General features: G+C 31.2%; 4 protein-coding genes across 5 annotated transcripts in view; 2 read left to right on the top strand and 2 right to left on the bottom strand.

The window, feature by feature from the left end:
* Positions 1-16,519, top strand: part of LOC113397339 (dehydrodolichyl diphosphate synthase complex subunit DHDDS) — a 412,132-nt gene that overhangs the window by 207,230 nt on the left and 188,383 nt on the right. The gene's annotated exons all lie outside the window — the stretch shown is intronic.
* Positions 1-16,519, top strand: part of LOC113397343 (mitochondrial import inner membrane translocase subunit Tim8) — a 312,742-nt gene that overhangs the window by 112,828 nt on the left and 183,395 nt on the right. The window lies entirely within an intron of this gene.
* On the bottom strand, positions 950-3,734 carry LOC113397092 (uncharacterized). Its single transcript, XM_064219355.1, has 5 exons — positions 3,618-3,734; positions 3,000-3,110; positions 2,511-2,642; positions 2,076-2,210; positions 950-1,132 (listed from the first exon to the last, which is right to left on the bottom strand). The coding sequence occupies exons 1-5, from the start codon at positions 3,683-3,685 to the stop codon at positions 1,018-1,020; spliced, it is 561 nt and encodes a 186-aa protein (XP_064075425.1). The 5' UTR covers positions 3,686-3,734; the 3' UTR covers positions 950-1,017.
* On the bottom strand, positions 6,024-8,318 carry LOC135194121 (ctenidin-1-like). Of its 2 annotated transcripts, XM_064218821.1 has the most exons (5): positions 8,211-8,318; positions 7,656-7,826; positions 7,413-7,475; positions 7,292-7,324; positions 6,026-6,250 (listed from the first exon to the last, which is right to left on the bottom strand). In XM_064218821.1, exons 1-5 carry the CDS (start codon positions 8,282-8,284, stop codon positions 6,100-6,102), a joined length of 492 nt encoding a protein of 163 aa, XP_064074891.1. In that variant the 5' UTR covers positions 8,285-8,318; the 3' UTR covers positions 6,026-6,099. The 2 variants fall into 2 exon arrangements, with proteins under 2 accessions (XP_064074897.1, XP_064074891.1); XM_064218827.1 differs by lacking the exon at positions 7,413-7,475 and having other exon boundaries at positions 6,024-6,250.

Here is a 16,519-nt window from a genome sequence, read left to right as displayed (position 1 = left end):
AAATTAACCTAAATAATTATTTTTTTATTTGCGCTGTACATCAGTCTTTCAGTCACATTACCATATATAAAAAATTTCGACCAACAGATTCAGAGAAAGGAGTTTGGAGTTTTTTCTAACAAAAAATCATGATTGCAGATTTTATTCAGTTTTTAAAAAGTAATCAGTTTTCCAAATTTCAATTTGTGTTGGCACAAATGAATAGCAAATCTTCAATGGCAGATTACCTTATTAACTAAACTACAAGAAATAAAAAAAAACGCAGTAACACTTCACCTTTATTAATATAATATCAAGTTAAATGTGTTTTTTATTTTACCATATAAAAAGAGTTTGAGTTTGTTGTTTGTACACATTTTTATTAGCTTCACCTGTAAATGTCGAGGACTAACAAAGCTGAGAACGCGAAAAAGATTGTTAATTGGTCAACAATTGGCACTCCACTAGTAAAGTAGTATGACGTTAGGCCGTCATGCGTAGCTGTTGCGCACATCAAGATAATAAAGATTGTTCGTTTTTATTTGGTTGTTTTGTAGTGCGACACTCCCTCTAGATATTTAAATAATCGTCGTAAGAAATCGTAACTAAACGTCAGATGGACTTCAAAATTGGAACAAGTAGTAATGATTGAGAACAATACAATAATTTAATATTATCCCTTAGTGTTATGACCTGGCTAGGATTGCCAACATTATAAAATAAAAATTAAAAAGTTTGGTATCGGCAAAGGAACAAGATTTTTTTTTTCTAACTCGTTAACGTTATACTATATTTGAGAGTAAAAAAACTCATAAATATATGTTGGTTAAAAAGAAAATAATTCATAGCAGAAAGTATGTATTTGTAATTTTTTTTTTTTAATATTTGCCAAAACAAATTTCTAATTTCAGACACTGGTAAAGATCCAAAGGTTCAGTCAGTATGACTGAATGGGAAGTATCGATAATGATTTATAGAGCTTTATTTTTCTTAACAACAATGGTATATAGTATATAACAATATTTTTTCATTAAACACTCATTGTTTATTTAAATATATATTAACTGTGTTACGATTCTCGCGCCCATTTCCTATGTTGTATATTTGACTACTCTTCTCGCCATTGCCATTGTCGCTTTTACCACCAGAATTTCTACAAAAAAAAAAAAAAAAACAAACATTTAATTTGTATTCAGTAACCCCGTTTTCCGCGGATAGCGGTGACGTGAATTAATTGTCGAAATATGGCCGTGTTGAAGCCTGTCATTCAGAAACCAGAGTTGTAATAATGTCAAATGATATTATCGTCATTTTCATCTGTCTCTTTACTTCCGTCATAATTATAGCGTGACTTTGACAATACAAGACACCATTATCTAATATAATGGTGTCAGGACAAGGATAAAATTTAATATAACAATTAATTAAGCTATGAAAACTAATTAATATTGATTGATACATAAATTAAGTATTATATAATATAAAGTCGTATATTTTGTGAGTATTAAAATCATTGATTATATGTTTTGCGCACTAAGTTACGGTAAATTGACCACAACTCATTTAATCTCATTACTCATTTAGTAGTTTTTGAAAGCAGCAATTTATTTGTATAATTATTGTCTGATCTACTGAATACAATTACAATTATGACCATTATTGAATCAAATAATCTCACTATAATACTCTCAGAGACAAACAGAAAAATATAAACACTATTGTGCCACATCTGCGCGGTCGTCTCGGCAACTTCCCCTTCCGCTTTCCTTATCCGTCACTGTGACACAATTTTAATTTTGAACAGCTTGTCTAGTAGTATACATATAAGTCAATGACAAAAATAAACACAAATCATTTATGCTTCACGGATAGCACAATAATTATTAACGTTTCATAAATGATATACGTAATAAGTACGTTCAAACAGAATGTCACTGCAGGTTTCAATACTAATTAGTAACGATATTATTCATAAACTATATTTTTACGTGTATATATGTTGTTCGTGGTTAATAGAGATAGAACTGCCAACTCAATAACGGTAATTCACAGGAAAATCAAATTCACAATCTATCAATACTCGAGAATATTCATACCCATTTTCCTCAGTATGTTGTGATCCACTACCTTGTTGAAAACCATCACCGTGTTGAAAACCACCGCCGCGAAAGTGGCCACCACCATATTGGAAACCACCTCCGCGATGATAGTTACCGCCGTGTTGAAAACTTCTATTTCAAAAGAAAAATATAATAAAAATTATTATTATTATTATTTATGCTATTTATTTATTTTTATTCTATCAGTGTTCAAATTAAATTTTAAATATATAAATACAATAATAAACACTTTTGACATTTTAAGAACTTACCTAATATTATATCTAACAATGTATGTAACTACTCAAAATAGTTTAATGACTTGCGTATCAGTACGATTCGTAACACAATTGTACCATAACGATAAACATGGGCAAATGCTAACATACATTATGAAAATATTAAATCTTAATATTGAATGTATTTTCATACCTGCCATCCCAAGCAACACTGTTTTTTTGATAAACACTATTTACAACTCCTTGACCGAGTACTAAAGCAGCACCTAGCAGATCAACACCAGCGCCAACAGCGTCACCTTGTAAATAATTACCGAGCATTTGACTGTGTAAAGGAAAATATAGATTTATAAATGTGACATATATTATGGAAATACTCCTTTAATAAAATTTATATTATAGATCATCATATAACAAAATAATAAACATGGTTCGAAAGAAGATTTCGCTATAACTATATTATGCATTAAATAATAGACGCAATTAAATGAATTAAAATTAAAAATCTTTTTTTTTTTTTTTAATAAAATCTTTAACAAATAAAGTTGAAATAAAACCGTATATAAAAGAAAGACACAGAGAGAAAGTGAGGAAATGGTCGCCTTACGTGACGATTCGTGCCGGTTCACTCTACTGTAAGTCGCGTAAAGAACTTCGTTCTAAAAAGATGAATAAGTTTCACCTTCCATCACCAAAGCCGCTGCGATAGAAGGTGCCAAAGGAGTCATAGTTGCTACTATATCCGCTGCCATACCCGCCAAAATAACCCCCACCTCCCTGGAGACACGTGTAGCTATATAATAAAGAAACAATAATCAAAATTTCATAAAATTATAACATGCGCCAGTTAGACTTAGTCAGACAAATATAAAACGGTAAGAATAACAATAACTGAATTATTATTAAATTACAATGCACAATATAGTGTTTTTTATATGCAAACGATCTTGGTCCGAAAGACAGAGGGAGCTGCTGCCGGTTTGTGGGTATTCGCAAAGACTTTTCGAACGCTCTCAAGATTATTTTCATAAAAACTATATTAAACAATCCCTCGTGACTAATTTCCGACTGGCCAAGGAATACGTGTTTTGTAAAACTGTTGTCGTATATATGATAAGATCAACAACATGTTTGTGGGACAATCTTCCAAAATTACGCACTATGTAAATATTCATTTTAATATAAACTGAGTAAATAGTTTATATGTAATTATATCTTCACTAATAATAATTATTAATTATTATCGACATTCAAAAAAAAAAAAAATTCAACACATGCTAACAGTGAATTTTATCCTTACCAAGGTTTTGTTTCTATTTTAACAAACGAAACAAGGAAACAAAACGAAACAAACAGTGACTTGTTCATATTAAGTATATTAAACACGTCAAAGCTAACTGTTCAATTGCTTATTACTAAAACTTAAAACGTTTATGTGATTGTTCGGGTTAAAGATCACGCGATATAAAGAGTAATATCTATATTACTCACTGTGTTAAGAATAAAAAATGTTTTGAATATTTCTTGAATTGAAGACAAAATAAAAAAAAAAACAAAGAAACTTAAACTTATGAATTATCAAATAATCGAATAAGAAATTTGATCACCATTTTTGTCACGTGAGATGATGGCAAAGGTTCTTTAACATGCATTGACTTGACTTGGAAATGAAATGAGGTAAAATTATAAAATATTAAAGGTTCTTTAATATTTTATATTATTAAAATACTTCAGAAATTATTTTGAACAACTTCATCTAGGAATTAAGTTTCAAAATACTGATTACATTAGAATGACATTACAAAGATGGTATAATGAAATAAAACTTCAGTCAACATTATAAATGGCGAATATTAGTCGGTTCAGTTAATCTAAGATTAAACGACGAATTTCTCACTTTACGTTGCCAGCAAGTTAAGAATCGAAGGAATCGGAACAAAGAAACATATAAACTGCCGCTAAAATTATATCAGAAGCCGTCACATCTACTAAGATACGAAGTATTTTTATGATTACTCGTTTCAAAATAAATAATGCGATTCAATTAGGAGCTCAAAACAAAATAACGCAAAGGATATCATTGTGTTCATTCAATTAAAATGTATTGTTTTTTTTCATTACATTATTTATTTTTCTATAAATAATAATTCACATCAACTTTAAAGCTGGCACACTTAAAAAAATTTCACTTAAGAGAGACGAACGTTGAGATTATATTTTTAAATTACTTAATATTATTACTATAAAACCGATATTGATAGTCAGTTCCTTAATTTGCCAGTAGATGGATCTCGTTACAACTTCTAAACATTATTTTAGTACCAAAATTAATCATTACAAATTTCTAAAAAAAAAACAACGTAAATATTTGGCGAATAACTATTATGCAATTTGAATAACGATAGTTGTAGCTTATAAGTGGCTGTATGGACGACATCACAGTCCAATAAATAAACAGAATAAGTAAATCTTACTGTGTTTTTCGCGCGTTGATAATTCGAGGTATTCATATCAGCGATATCTTCATTTGAATTCTTCATCCGTAAATATTTCGAAAGAATTTCACCTATTCTTTCTTTGACTTTTGAAATACACTATCACGGCACCATTGAAACCAGCTTCAGTTACGATACGTCTGCAGTTAACACGACAACAGTAGATCGTAAGGTAAAGTTGCTTCGCCGTAGAAAAGTGTATAAGTGTACAAGGTTTAGCCTTAAACCTTCTTATTATTTCGTGTTATTTAAATCTTTTAACTCTCAGCCTAATTGATTAAATTTATTTATAGTAAACTAGCTATTACCCGCGGCTTCGCTCGCGTAGAATAAATAAATAAATAATAAATATTGGACAATATCACATACATTACTCTGATCCCAATGTAAGTAGCTAAAGCACTTGTGTTATGGAAAATCAGAAATAAAGACGGTACCACATACACCCAGACCCAAGACAACATAGAAGACTAATGAACTTTTTCTACATCGACTCGGCCGGGAATCGAGGCCGGGAATCGAACCCGGGACCTCGGAGTGGCGTACCCATGAAAACCGGTGTACACATTACCCGACCATGGAAGTCGTCATCGTAGACTATGAATATATTTACAAATGAACTTAAAATATTACGTTAATGTAAGACCTCTTTGTATACCACATTGGTGTGTATTTCAGCCCTTAGAGTAGAATATCCAGAAAGGCTTAAATTCGAATAAAGTCCTTTTTAATCGGTAGCCCAAAAATAAAATTTCGAGCTTCTAACTTCAAAATGACGGACTTCCAGACTATCCTATATACGAAATGGCAACCCAATTTCTCTCCTTAGGCGTATAATATTCAGAAACGCTTAGATGCGAATCAACTCATTTTTAATCGGTAGCCCAAAAATTATTCATCTAGTAGTAGATATATATTTGTTGTATATGAAAATAAATACAAAATGTGTCAAAAAGAACACTGTTTTTCTTTCACCGGTGCTCCTCAGGCCAGGGCTTTTTTTCTAGACCGAATGTAACTTTTAATTTAACAGTAACTAAGTAAGTGTATATGTTAATGAATGATTTTCTATCTAAAACAAAATGAAGACTATTTTATATATTAATTTAAATAATGTGCAATTTGCTGAGTTCCGATACAGTAATATAATATTAATATTTGTGTTCTCAATCATTATTTTTGAATATATTGAAACGAGCGTAATATTTAATTATATTTTATTTATTAAATGGAGCGTGAAGGATAGTCGCAGGTTACATTATGATTAAATTAATGAATCTAAAATATTCAATGTCTATGTAAGTGAAACGAGTTCTTGTTATTGCGACCGTTCCCTATATTGTTGATCGCGCATCCCCTACAAACACGGGGTTGGAAAGTGTAGTCACTATACTCATCTTCCTCAACTTCTTCGTATTCGTCGTCATATTCGGGTCGTCTGAAAAAAATTATAAATAAATAATAACATCTTAATAAAAAACAAGGTTTGTTTATAGAATAGCTACACTTTTAGACGATGTGTTTATATTATACTCTCGAAGAAACGAATACGATAATTGATATAAAAAAAAACAGTTTACGTTCTAACATCTTTAAATAATTCGCAATTTTTGATATAATAATAATTATATAATTTACTGGCGCGAAAAGTAAATATTACAAAAAGAAGAATTATTGTCATACTTATTCTCATATGAGACTCTATTTATATGTAGCTTGGCAGTTTACAAAGAGTGAAACGTATTATCCTTTATGGGTTATTTACATAAACTGTGTTAAGGATAACTATGTTTGGAATCAACTCCAAAAAAAAAAAAAACATTTTTGTTCTTTGACCATAACACGTAATACACATATCCCTAAATATATTTCATGAGCTAAATAGAGAACCCAACGAAGAAACTTGACTACATATATTCTAACACTCAAGGGACACATTCATCAAAATAAATGAAATTTCAATAATCATTGAATTTACGTTTGGATCGGCTCAAACAACATGCGTTAATATTATTTCTAAAATAAATCCATTTCCGATCGCTGCTTAAAATGCGCCTAAGATATTAATAATTCCTTTCAAATGATAAAATTCCTACATATTACATTAAAGTATAGCATTAGCAGCCTGTAAATTTCCCACTGCTGGGCTAAAGGCCTCCTCTCCCTTTGAGGAGAAGGTTTTGAGCATATTCCACCACGCTGCTCCAATGCGGGTTGGCGGAATAAACATGTGGCAGAATTTCGTTGAAATTAGACACATGTAGATTTCCTCACGATGTTTTCCTTCACCGGCAAGCACGAGATGAATTATAAACACAAATTAAGCACATGAAAATTCAGTGGTGTCTGCCTGGGTTTGAACCCGAAATCATCGGTTAAAATGCACGCGTTCTAACCACTGGGCCATCTCGGCTCATTAAAGTATAGTACATTATTAATAAAATATATTATTAAAATTATAACACATTTTAACATTTACCTCCCTCCGCGACCTTGTAGCCCTCCACCAAAGCTCAGAGAAATGAAAAAAAAACCATAATATATTAAAAATGAAATCTTTTATGAATTTCACGAAAGGTACTTGTATTAGTTATTTTTACCCTCCAAACAAAGCATTGATGTCAAAATTTGGTTTTCCACCGCCAAATGTCATTTCACCGCCACTAAAAAATATATAATATTGAAATTTTATAATTTTGTACTTAAAATTGAAATTATATATATTATTATTATAATTATTTTGGATCTTTTTGTATTTATGTTTATCAACTATCAAATATTGGTCTTTTATTGTCATTAAAAAAAAATATATTATAAAAATATCATTGGCATAAATAATTTACCCTTGACCACCAAATCTACCTCCAACAAATCCACCGTTTATGGATGGGGGACCAAATCTACCATAGCCGCCACCAAAACCGGCCCTGCCTCCACCATATCCACCTATGCCACTACCATACCCACTGCTGTCGCCACCATATGCGCTATCACCACAACCATAATTACCGCACCTGTTTATGACAAAATATATTCAATGTCTCCGCGAAGATGTGTGATTATATAGCTCTAATATTTAGTAAAAAAAAAAACATTTGTTGCTTCTAGCTTAAACAACTTTTGTAGCATATTGATAAAAAGGAAGTTTAAGTTAAATTTAATAAAAAAATAAATAAAAGAATAAATCATTACTCACCATAATGGTCTAACTTTCATATACATATTAAAATTAAAAACAATGACTGTACATATTATCATGACCGCGAAAACACCTACACTTAAAGTATAACACCTCGCCTCATTGTCTCTACTGGTGAAGGAGGGTTGGTACATTTTTTGCCCAGAAGAAAAATCAATCAAAATATTATTTTTAAAATTAAATAAAATTATACACTTACCAGGGTTTTGCATCGATTACAACAAATATTACGACAACGCTGAGAGATACGATTACTCGTAAAATATTCTGCATAACGATCGCTGTACATCCTCTTACCGAGCCAAGTGGGTACTAATAATATTATGTAGTTCAAGTTATTTTATATAATCGACCGACCAGGACTAAAGGTCAAGAAGGTATAAATCTTACTTACAAGTTATATCCAAACAAAATACTGACACGTGAATATGAAAAATAAACCTTGTACAACAGTTTGCGTACACACATTAGGTGAAAAATATAATACCAGAACAAGTCGATTATGTACATGCCAATCAAATATGGAGGAAAAATAAAGGTGCCTGTACGTGGTGTACGTGGTATGGATGACAAGTATATAAAGGTATTGACACACATGAAATAGCTTCATTTGGGATACGTTTATTGCTTATATATATATACAACAATTGCTCTTCTTATAATAGATTTATATTACAACAACGATGTTAATTTAAAATGTAGTTCACACTTGATTTTTGATGTTTATTTATGACTTGGCATATTAAAATATTTTATTATTATTATTTTAGTTTATTTGCAATTGTTCGAGTGTATGTTTTAAGTGTGCTATTATAAATAATTAAATAAAAATGATGGAAATAAATATGAAATCTCTCAAGCTCGTTTTTATTTCTCATTTGGGCAGACACAGATACAAACCTTTCTTTATTTTTGTACAACCGTATTTCATTTAAATTATTGTATGTATTTGTATATAAATAAATAAATAAATAGTAAATATTTGACAACATCACAAACATTACTCTGATCCCAATGTAAGTAGCTAAAGCACTTGTGTTATGGAAAATCAGAAGTAACGACGGTACCACAAACACCCATACCCAAGACAACATAGAAAACTAATGAAATTTTTCTACATCGACTCGGCCGGGAATCAAACCCGGGACCTCGGAGTGGCGTACCCATGAAAACCGGTGTACACACTACTCGACCACGGAGGTCGTCAAAAATTAAAATCAACTGATATGAGGACAAAAAACAAAATCAATATATACTATTTATTTTAATGAGAAGTTGCTAGTGAGTCGGAATGTTGATTCTAATGAGAACTAAAAAAAAAATACGCACATGTAATATCATATACAATTTGCGTCCCGCCCTTTAATAAATTGCACCCGTAGGAAGCCGGGGCGGGTCGCTAGCCATAAATGTAAAATATGAATGATATTTTTATGGTGAAAAATAGATCAAAATTAATTTAACTGTGTGTAATTTTATTTTGAATGTAATTTCATATTACATTGGGATCAGAGTAATGTATATGATGTTGTCCAATGTATTTATTATTTATTATTAGAGGTTTGTGGCATTACGAATAAGGATTGAGAAACAAAGCATTACTTCATTGTTATTAATTTTATGACTTTTACGTACATTGAGTTGAAGATCAGACAATAAATATAGAATTATCTTATACCAGATTTATTGACGTTCAATGAACTTAATACGATTATTATTAGTATTCATCGTAGAGGTAAAAATATTTCAACCTGAAAGCTATAATTTACACGAATACTATGTTAAGAGATACGACATCAGATCGGCCTCGAGTATAACGCAATGTTTACGTATTTTTTTAATTATACAAGTATTTATCCTACCGTTAAAAATTAATTAACAATTAATGAACAAAGTTATCTTATTCAGGATGCGTAATAAAAGTGGGACTTCTACAAGATATTTTTTAAGGCCTTTTCTTTTTAAGTATAAACAAATTTAAATTGTTGACAGCAAAAACACTGATTATGACGATGTAAGCAATATTAATGCATAGTTTGCTGGTACTCAATTGCGTTATAACAATAAATAATTTCGTTTTAAGAGTCGAAACACAAAATGCTCAGTGTTGCCTTATATTACGTAAGAGAACATAAATAACATTTTCATTTTTGTTCGATAATTCGATACCTCAGTATAACTGAACGAACTAACATTGATCCTTTACAATTTAAATCATTTCTTTCGAATACATCACAAGTTGTTACAAATAACGCTTGTAACAACGTATCGGTACTAGGAATGATTTTTTTTTAAATACCAAAAGTAAATAGTATTCTAGAAAATGATATGCGTGTACTTGTGCACAGGTAGCCACGTGCAAGTACACGCGCAGCCGAAAGTCATATTTAACTAATATGCTTATACTTGTGCACGCGTAAGTACACACAATGACACGCATATTAGTAAACTAGTTTGATGTTTGGCGAGTTACAAGCGTAGCTGTCACGAACACCAAAATAATGAAGTTGACTCGTTTGCTTTAGTTATTTTGTAGTGAGGCACTCTACCTGTATATATAAAAAAAATCTGAGATTCTTGCCGTTTTTTCCCACTTAAATCTACAATTCAAACCGATATGTACAAGGTATGCTTAGTCATGCAAGTATGCTTGTTAAAGTTTAATTGAAGGAAATCTAAATTTATTTGTTCAGATTTCTTACTGACCGCTGCACTTGCTATTTCAGCTCAGTTTATAAATCAAAAGTCAGATGGAGCACTCGGAACTTTATAGTGAAGCAACAAAAGCGAATACAAAATCGAAAACTACTACATACATCCATTTGTTTATATACAGTCGTACGATACAAATATATAAGAAAAACGTATACAACACACAGAATCTTTACAGCTTTATTATATGAATTAGATAAGACATAAATAAATTCCTGTTGAACAATGTACTAATGTTTAAAAATATATATAATTGCTACTTGATAAAGAACTAGTATCAATAATACGATACTTTGGTTTTCTCGGGGTTTTTCATATAGTTACGACGCATTATTTAAACTCATAAATAGCAAGGTTTCGTTATCTCAGACATAAAATGATTTTACGTTTAAAATATGTTAAGTGATAGTTTATTTTATATAGAGATTCCAATCTCTAACTAACTAAAATAACAGTTTTAATGTATGGTATCTACACAGGCTTGCACAAAACCCGACCATCAAATAAAATATTACCTCCCGGTATAAGACTCGTGCGTGGAAATATAGCAATTTTTTAAACATATTTGTTTCTAACATTGTGTTTATGCTCACTTCATGTTTCATGCAAACGCGTGGCAATTTCTTATGTCTTTGATGCGAGACGAAAGCTTCAAAGCATCGTGACACACACACGTGAGACGACCTTGTATAATTTTAGTCTCAGAGCGGAAAATATACTTCTGTTTAGAAAAAGCTTAGAAATTGAACAAAGATATTTGTGTTGCAAGATAATATGTATTAAATATACATTCTATGAAGACTTTTATTCTAAGTTGCGTTTGTAAATTGTAATAATTAATAATAATAACTTATGTATTGTCTTCCACAGACAGAACAGTTTATATATTTCATGTGCTTTAATAATAAGTAATAAGTACATTTGTGTGTGGGACGCAGGAGCCCTAACTAGGTTGCCCTGCACTGAGGGTCTGCTAACTCCCCCTCTAGGATAGAAACTATTTATTTATATAATTTTACAGCAAATATGAGAAAGACTAAACATAAGAAATATAATATCAATTATAAAATATAAAAAACATAATTTGCACGAATTGTTATTAAATTCACTTGAAAAACTCTTTAACTTGGATAGAAATCAATTAGGCTTGCGACATAACATAATCAGCCTGTAAATTTCCCACTGCTGGGCTAAGGCCTCCTCTCCCGTTGAGGAGAAGGTATGGAGCATATTCCACCACGCTGCTCCAATGCGGGTTGGTGGAATACACATGTGGCAGAATTTCGTTGAAATTAGACACATGCAGGTTTCCTCACGATGTTTTCCTTCACCGCCGAGCACGAGATGAATTATAAACAAATTAAGCACATGTAAATTCAGTGGTGCCTGCCTGGGTTTGAACCCGAAATCATCGGTTAAGATGCACGCGTTCTAACCACTGGGCCATCTCGGCTCACATAAACACAGCGCGTATCACCTTCTGAATTATTCAAATTCATTATTTACTGCTATCTAAAGGAAAATTGGTAATACGTAAATATATTGACGTATAAAATGAAATAAAAAAAAAGCTGAATTATTTGTTTTTTACATTTTTCTCTACTTAAATATTTTTTATTTTAATAAATTAAATAAACAAAAAATATAATTCATTACTACTCCGTTATCTGCAAAAAACTGTATATACAAAATCAACATACAATCCATATATAAAAAACATGTCAAACGGAATCACAGGAAATAAATTATCACAAATGCCTAATTAAGAGCCGAGATGGCCCAATGGTTAGAACGCGTACATCTTAACCGATGATTGCGGGTTCAAACCAAAGCACCAATGCATTTTCATGTGCTTCATTTGCGTTTATAAATCATCTCGTGCTCGGCGGTGATGGAAAACAAATGTTTCAAAGAAATTGAAGCGTGGTGGAATATGTTCCAAACATTCTCCTCAAAGGGAGATCAGGCCTTAGCCCAGCAGTGGGAAATTTACATGCTGTTAATGTTATATATGTTAAATGCCTAATTTAAAGTCTGTTGTTAATTTTTTTAAAAAGCCTATTGTTAAAATACAAGCTGCCTCGTTGGTCTAGTGACTAATTTATAGGCTGCAGATCCCCGGCTCAAGCGCAATTAAAAAAAACCAAAGGGTTTTTCTGCTAAGAAATTCCTAATAACAGCACAGAATCTGGGAGTTAGCACGGTTTCCATGTGCCTAGAAAAGTACGTAAATCCATTGGTCTGTTACCTGATCTCTTTTCACCCGTGTCAGATTACCGTCCCATCAAATGATCAGGAAAATGAAAGAGAGTGGACTTGATTTTGCAATTGTGCAATGGATTGAATTCTCTTTTCATTCATTCGGTCGATGTGGCCATTCGGTCGACGTATCCGTAATTCGTCAGGACATTGTCATTGTTAATTACAATCAAAGGTTATTAATTGTATTCGGCGATGCTTAGCCAACATCAACTTTCATGTGTTGAATATAATTATTATATTATTATTAGTTCATTAATATAATTCGTATCTCGGCAAGATTTCCTCTTCTTTTCCCTTCGTTTTCATTAAGAAAGATTATCTTAATATGACGTTTCGGAAATAATTATGTACATTCTTTGGACCCGAGATGGCCCAGTGGTTAGAACGCGTGCATCTTAACCGATGATTTCGGGTTCAAACCCAGGCAGGCACCACTGAATTTTCATGTGGTTAATTTGTGTTTATAATTCATCTCGTGCTCGGTGGTGAAGGAAAACATCGTGAGGAAACCTGCATGTGTCTAATTTCAACGAAATTCTGCCCCATGTGTATTCCACCAACCCGCATTGGAGCAGCGTGGTGGAATATTCTCCATACCTTCTCCTCAAAGGGAGAGGAGGCAGCCCAGCAGTGGGAAATTTACAGGCTGCAATTGTATGTAAAAATGTCATATTCTTTGGACTTTACTTTTTTTCTACCGTTAAATATACGAAACCAAAATTATCCAAAGCTGTGACAAACATGGACCTGAATAAAATGTTTACTAATTATGTTGTGATTCATTATATTTTTACATTTGTATATCAAATGGTTTATGAAGAAGTCAGTATTGTATTACTTATTATAATTAATAAAATAAATAAATGAGTGTAAGCAATGCTTTAATTGGTAAACAAAATTTATAAATTGTTCCATATATACTTATACACGTACGTATGTACTTATACAAAACGTTTATCTAACCGATTGGTATGCTATATAAATATGAATTTTAATTTATTTAATAATGACGTATATTATTTCAATATTTTATACTAGATGTTAGGGCTTTGGGTATGCCCGTCTGGATAGATACCACCCACTCATCCTAATTTATTCTACCGCCATACAGCAATACTGGGTTGTTGTGTTCTAGTTTGAGGGGTGAATCGGTGCAACTTCAAGCGCAAGGGACGTAACAACTTAGTTCCCATGTTTGGTGACGTATTGAAGTGTAAGGCATGGTTAGAAACCAATATCTATGGGAGCCGGTGACCACTTACCATCAAGTACCCCAATTGCTCGTCCGCCTAGCTGTTTAATAAAAAACAAATCAATCACATATATTTTTTAAATCGATTACTTTAAAACAATTTAAAAAAGAAAGACATGCTTAACGACGAGGAATTAAAAAAAATAAAACAGTAAAAAAATATATTCATTTATGGATAATTGTTATTTAAAATTCATTTGAAATGCTATTGTAAGTATAATTAAGAATTATGTACGTAATATGTTTATAATTACGACCCAAATTCGTACGGCTAAAACAATTATCCCTTGGTTTATTTAACTAGTGAGATAGAAACATTCACCAACTGATTTATTCGCCCTCACTTAGCTAATGCTTTTTACAATAAAACTGCCGGTTCGACTGATGAAGTATCAAAGCCACAATTTATATCAACATAAAACTTTTAAAATCATTTTAATGTATTATATATTTCGATAAGGATAATACTTAATATTGTTTTCAGTGAGTTACCTATAATATATAGTTATATACAATCGATATTTTTTTGTAAATATTTTGGAAATATTCCCCTTGCAAAGTTTTTGCGTATATGTTGTATTGTTTTGGTCACCTTTCTCTTCAAAACCTATAGGAGTATCATTTTTTTCTGACTACAGCATCTCAAATAATATAAATATTAACTTACTATGTACATTTCAACCCCGAAACTATAAACTAAGATATAATAGAATTTGTAGTACTAAAAAAATATTTATAAAAACTTATCTGTTTACTTTATAATTTAAAGCGCGATTTGTTATGATCGTTTACGAATTACAACAGCAGAAATAGATAAAAAACACTTATACGTTGTAATAAAAAAATTATACATTCCATAAAAGAGGACATTGACATTTACCACAAACAAAAGACAAGTACTTTTTCATTACATTCGTCACATTACGTATTTTTAAATTAAGTTGTTTGAAACAAAAATAAATATATATAACAACAGACATTGCATCTAAATAGAAAGCGATCATAAATAATTACTCGTCCAAAAAATGTTACGTATAAGTAAATTTTATCTATACAAAATTTACCGGACGATAACAAATACACAAATTTATTATGTCAAAATTTTAACATTAGGTACTATGTTACGAAAATGAATGAACCTCAACAGATTAAACTCAATTTCAATGTATAAAGCTTTCATAGATCTCTTGCCATTAAGACAGCCTTCGTGAGAAACGCTTGGACGTTTTCTTGTCGAATTCCGTTCCAAAAATAGTGTTCCCGAAAAACCTTTATATTTAACGGGATAATTTATAGCCTATGTCCCTGAAGGTTTATTCCAAATGGTGGTGAAAGATTTTGTTAAATCGGATGAGTAACTTTGAAGATTACCCACCCGGATCCAAAAATAAACTTTACCTCTTTATAATGATTATACATAAATTTTATGTTTCGCGGTATAACATATATACATGTATATGTTAAAATATTTTTTATTTTGTAATATAACTTTTACACGATTTTTTACTAAACTTGTTTCACCAAAGGTATTCTGTGAGTAATCGCTTCAAGAGATAAGTCCTTTCACGTTTTTTCTCATACAATTTTTTTATGAGTCTGACGGAATCACTTCGTTACATTATGTGCAATGAAATATACATAAATATAGACACCATTTTTTTCAGAGCATCGTCCTAACGATTGCCAATCTATTTCTTTTCCAACTACAAGAGTAATAAAGACAAATAAACAACTTTGACATTGCATTGACGCGACATCATTGCTCGAAATCTCTTGAATAACGATATAGGATATTTATTAAGGTTTTGATATCGGAAATTTAGAAATAAAATTACTAATTTACTTATTGTTGTAAAATTAATTTGCTGTTGAAACACTTGGTCCTTGGAGTAGTAGTGCAAAAAGCTTCATTAAAAATATAACACCTCGCCTTTTTCCTCCACTGGTGACAGGAAGGATGGTGGTTCGTTTTTTGCCCAGAGGATCGCAATATTGCGATTCAACGGGGAAATGCTGCGAGCATTCTTACAACCATTCCACGCAGTCAAGTTTAGTAGAGTAACTATTTTTAATTCATATTTGTATATATTTAAGGACTTAATGTAAATAAGCAATTAAATAAATAAAATTAAAATGAATAAAAGTTAGATGTTACATCTCTGTATTTTAAATAAAGATGTATTTATCAGTAACTGGGTTTAGTGAATAGCACTGATGAGCTATTAGCAAATCGCATTGAATACGTAAATTGAATGCATTATTCCTTCTTCAATTCGAATAGA

The sequence above is a fragment of the Vanessa tameamea genome, chromosome 3 (assembly GCF_037043105.1).
Source record: "Vanessa tameamea isolate UH-Manoa-2023 chromosome 3, ilVanTame1 primary haplotype, whole genome shotgun sequence".
Taxonomy (NCBI): domain Eukaryota; kingdom Metazoa; phylum Arthropoda; class Insecta; order Lepidoptera; family Nymphalidae; genus Vanessa; species Vanessa tameamea.
Note: the sequence above shows the minus strand (reverse complement) of the source record. Positions and strands in the feature narration are given on the sequence as shown.

What these genes read in the sequence shown, in the direction of transcription:
- LOC135194121 (XM_064218821.1), bottom strand. Translation starts at nt 8,284, where the DNA reads ATGCAGAATATTTTACGAGTAATCGTATCTCTCAGCGTTGTCGTAATA. An exon ending in ATCAATGCTTTGTTTGGAGG is followed by an intron (nt 7,325 to 7,412) that starts GTAAAAATAACT and finishes CATTTCTCTGAG; the next exon opens with CTTTGGTGGAGGGCTACAAG. An exon ending in CTACAAGGTCGCGGAGGGAG is followed by an intron (nt 6,251 to 7,291) that starts GTAAATGTTAAA and finishes AATTTTTTTCAG; the next exon opens with ACGACCCGAATATGACGACG.
- LOC113397092 (XM_064219355.1), bottom strand. Translation starts at nt 3,685, where the DNA reads ATGAACAAGTCACTGTTTGTTTCGTTTTGTTTCCTTGTTTCGTTTGTT. An exon ending in AAAATAGAAACAAAACCTTG is followed by an intron (nt 3,111 to 3,617) that starts GTAAGGATAAAA and finishes TTTATTATATAG; the next exon opens with CTACACGTGTCTCCAGGGAG. An exon ending in CAACATACTGAGGAAAATGG is followed by an intron (nt 1,133 to 2,075) that starts GTATGAATATTC and finishes TTTTTTTTGTAG; the next exon opens with AAATTCTGGTGGTAAAAGCG.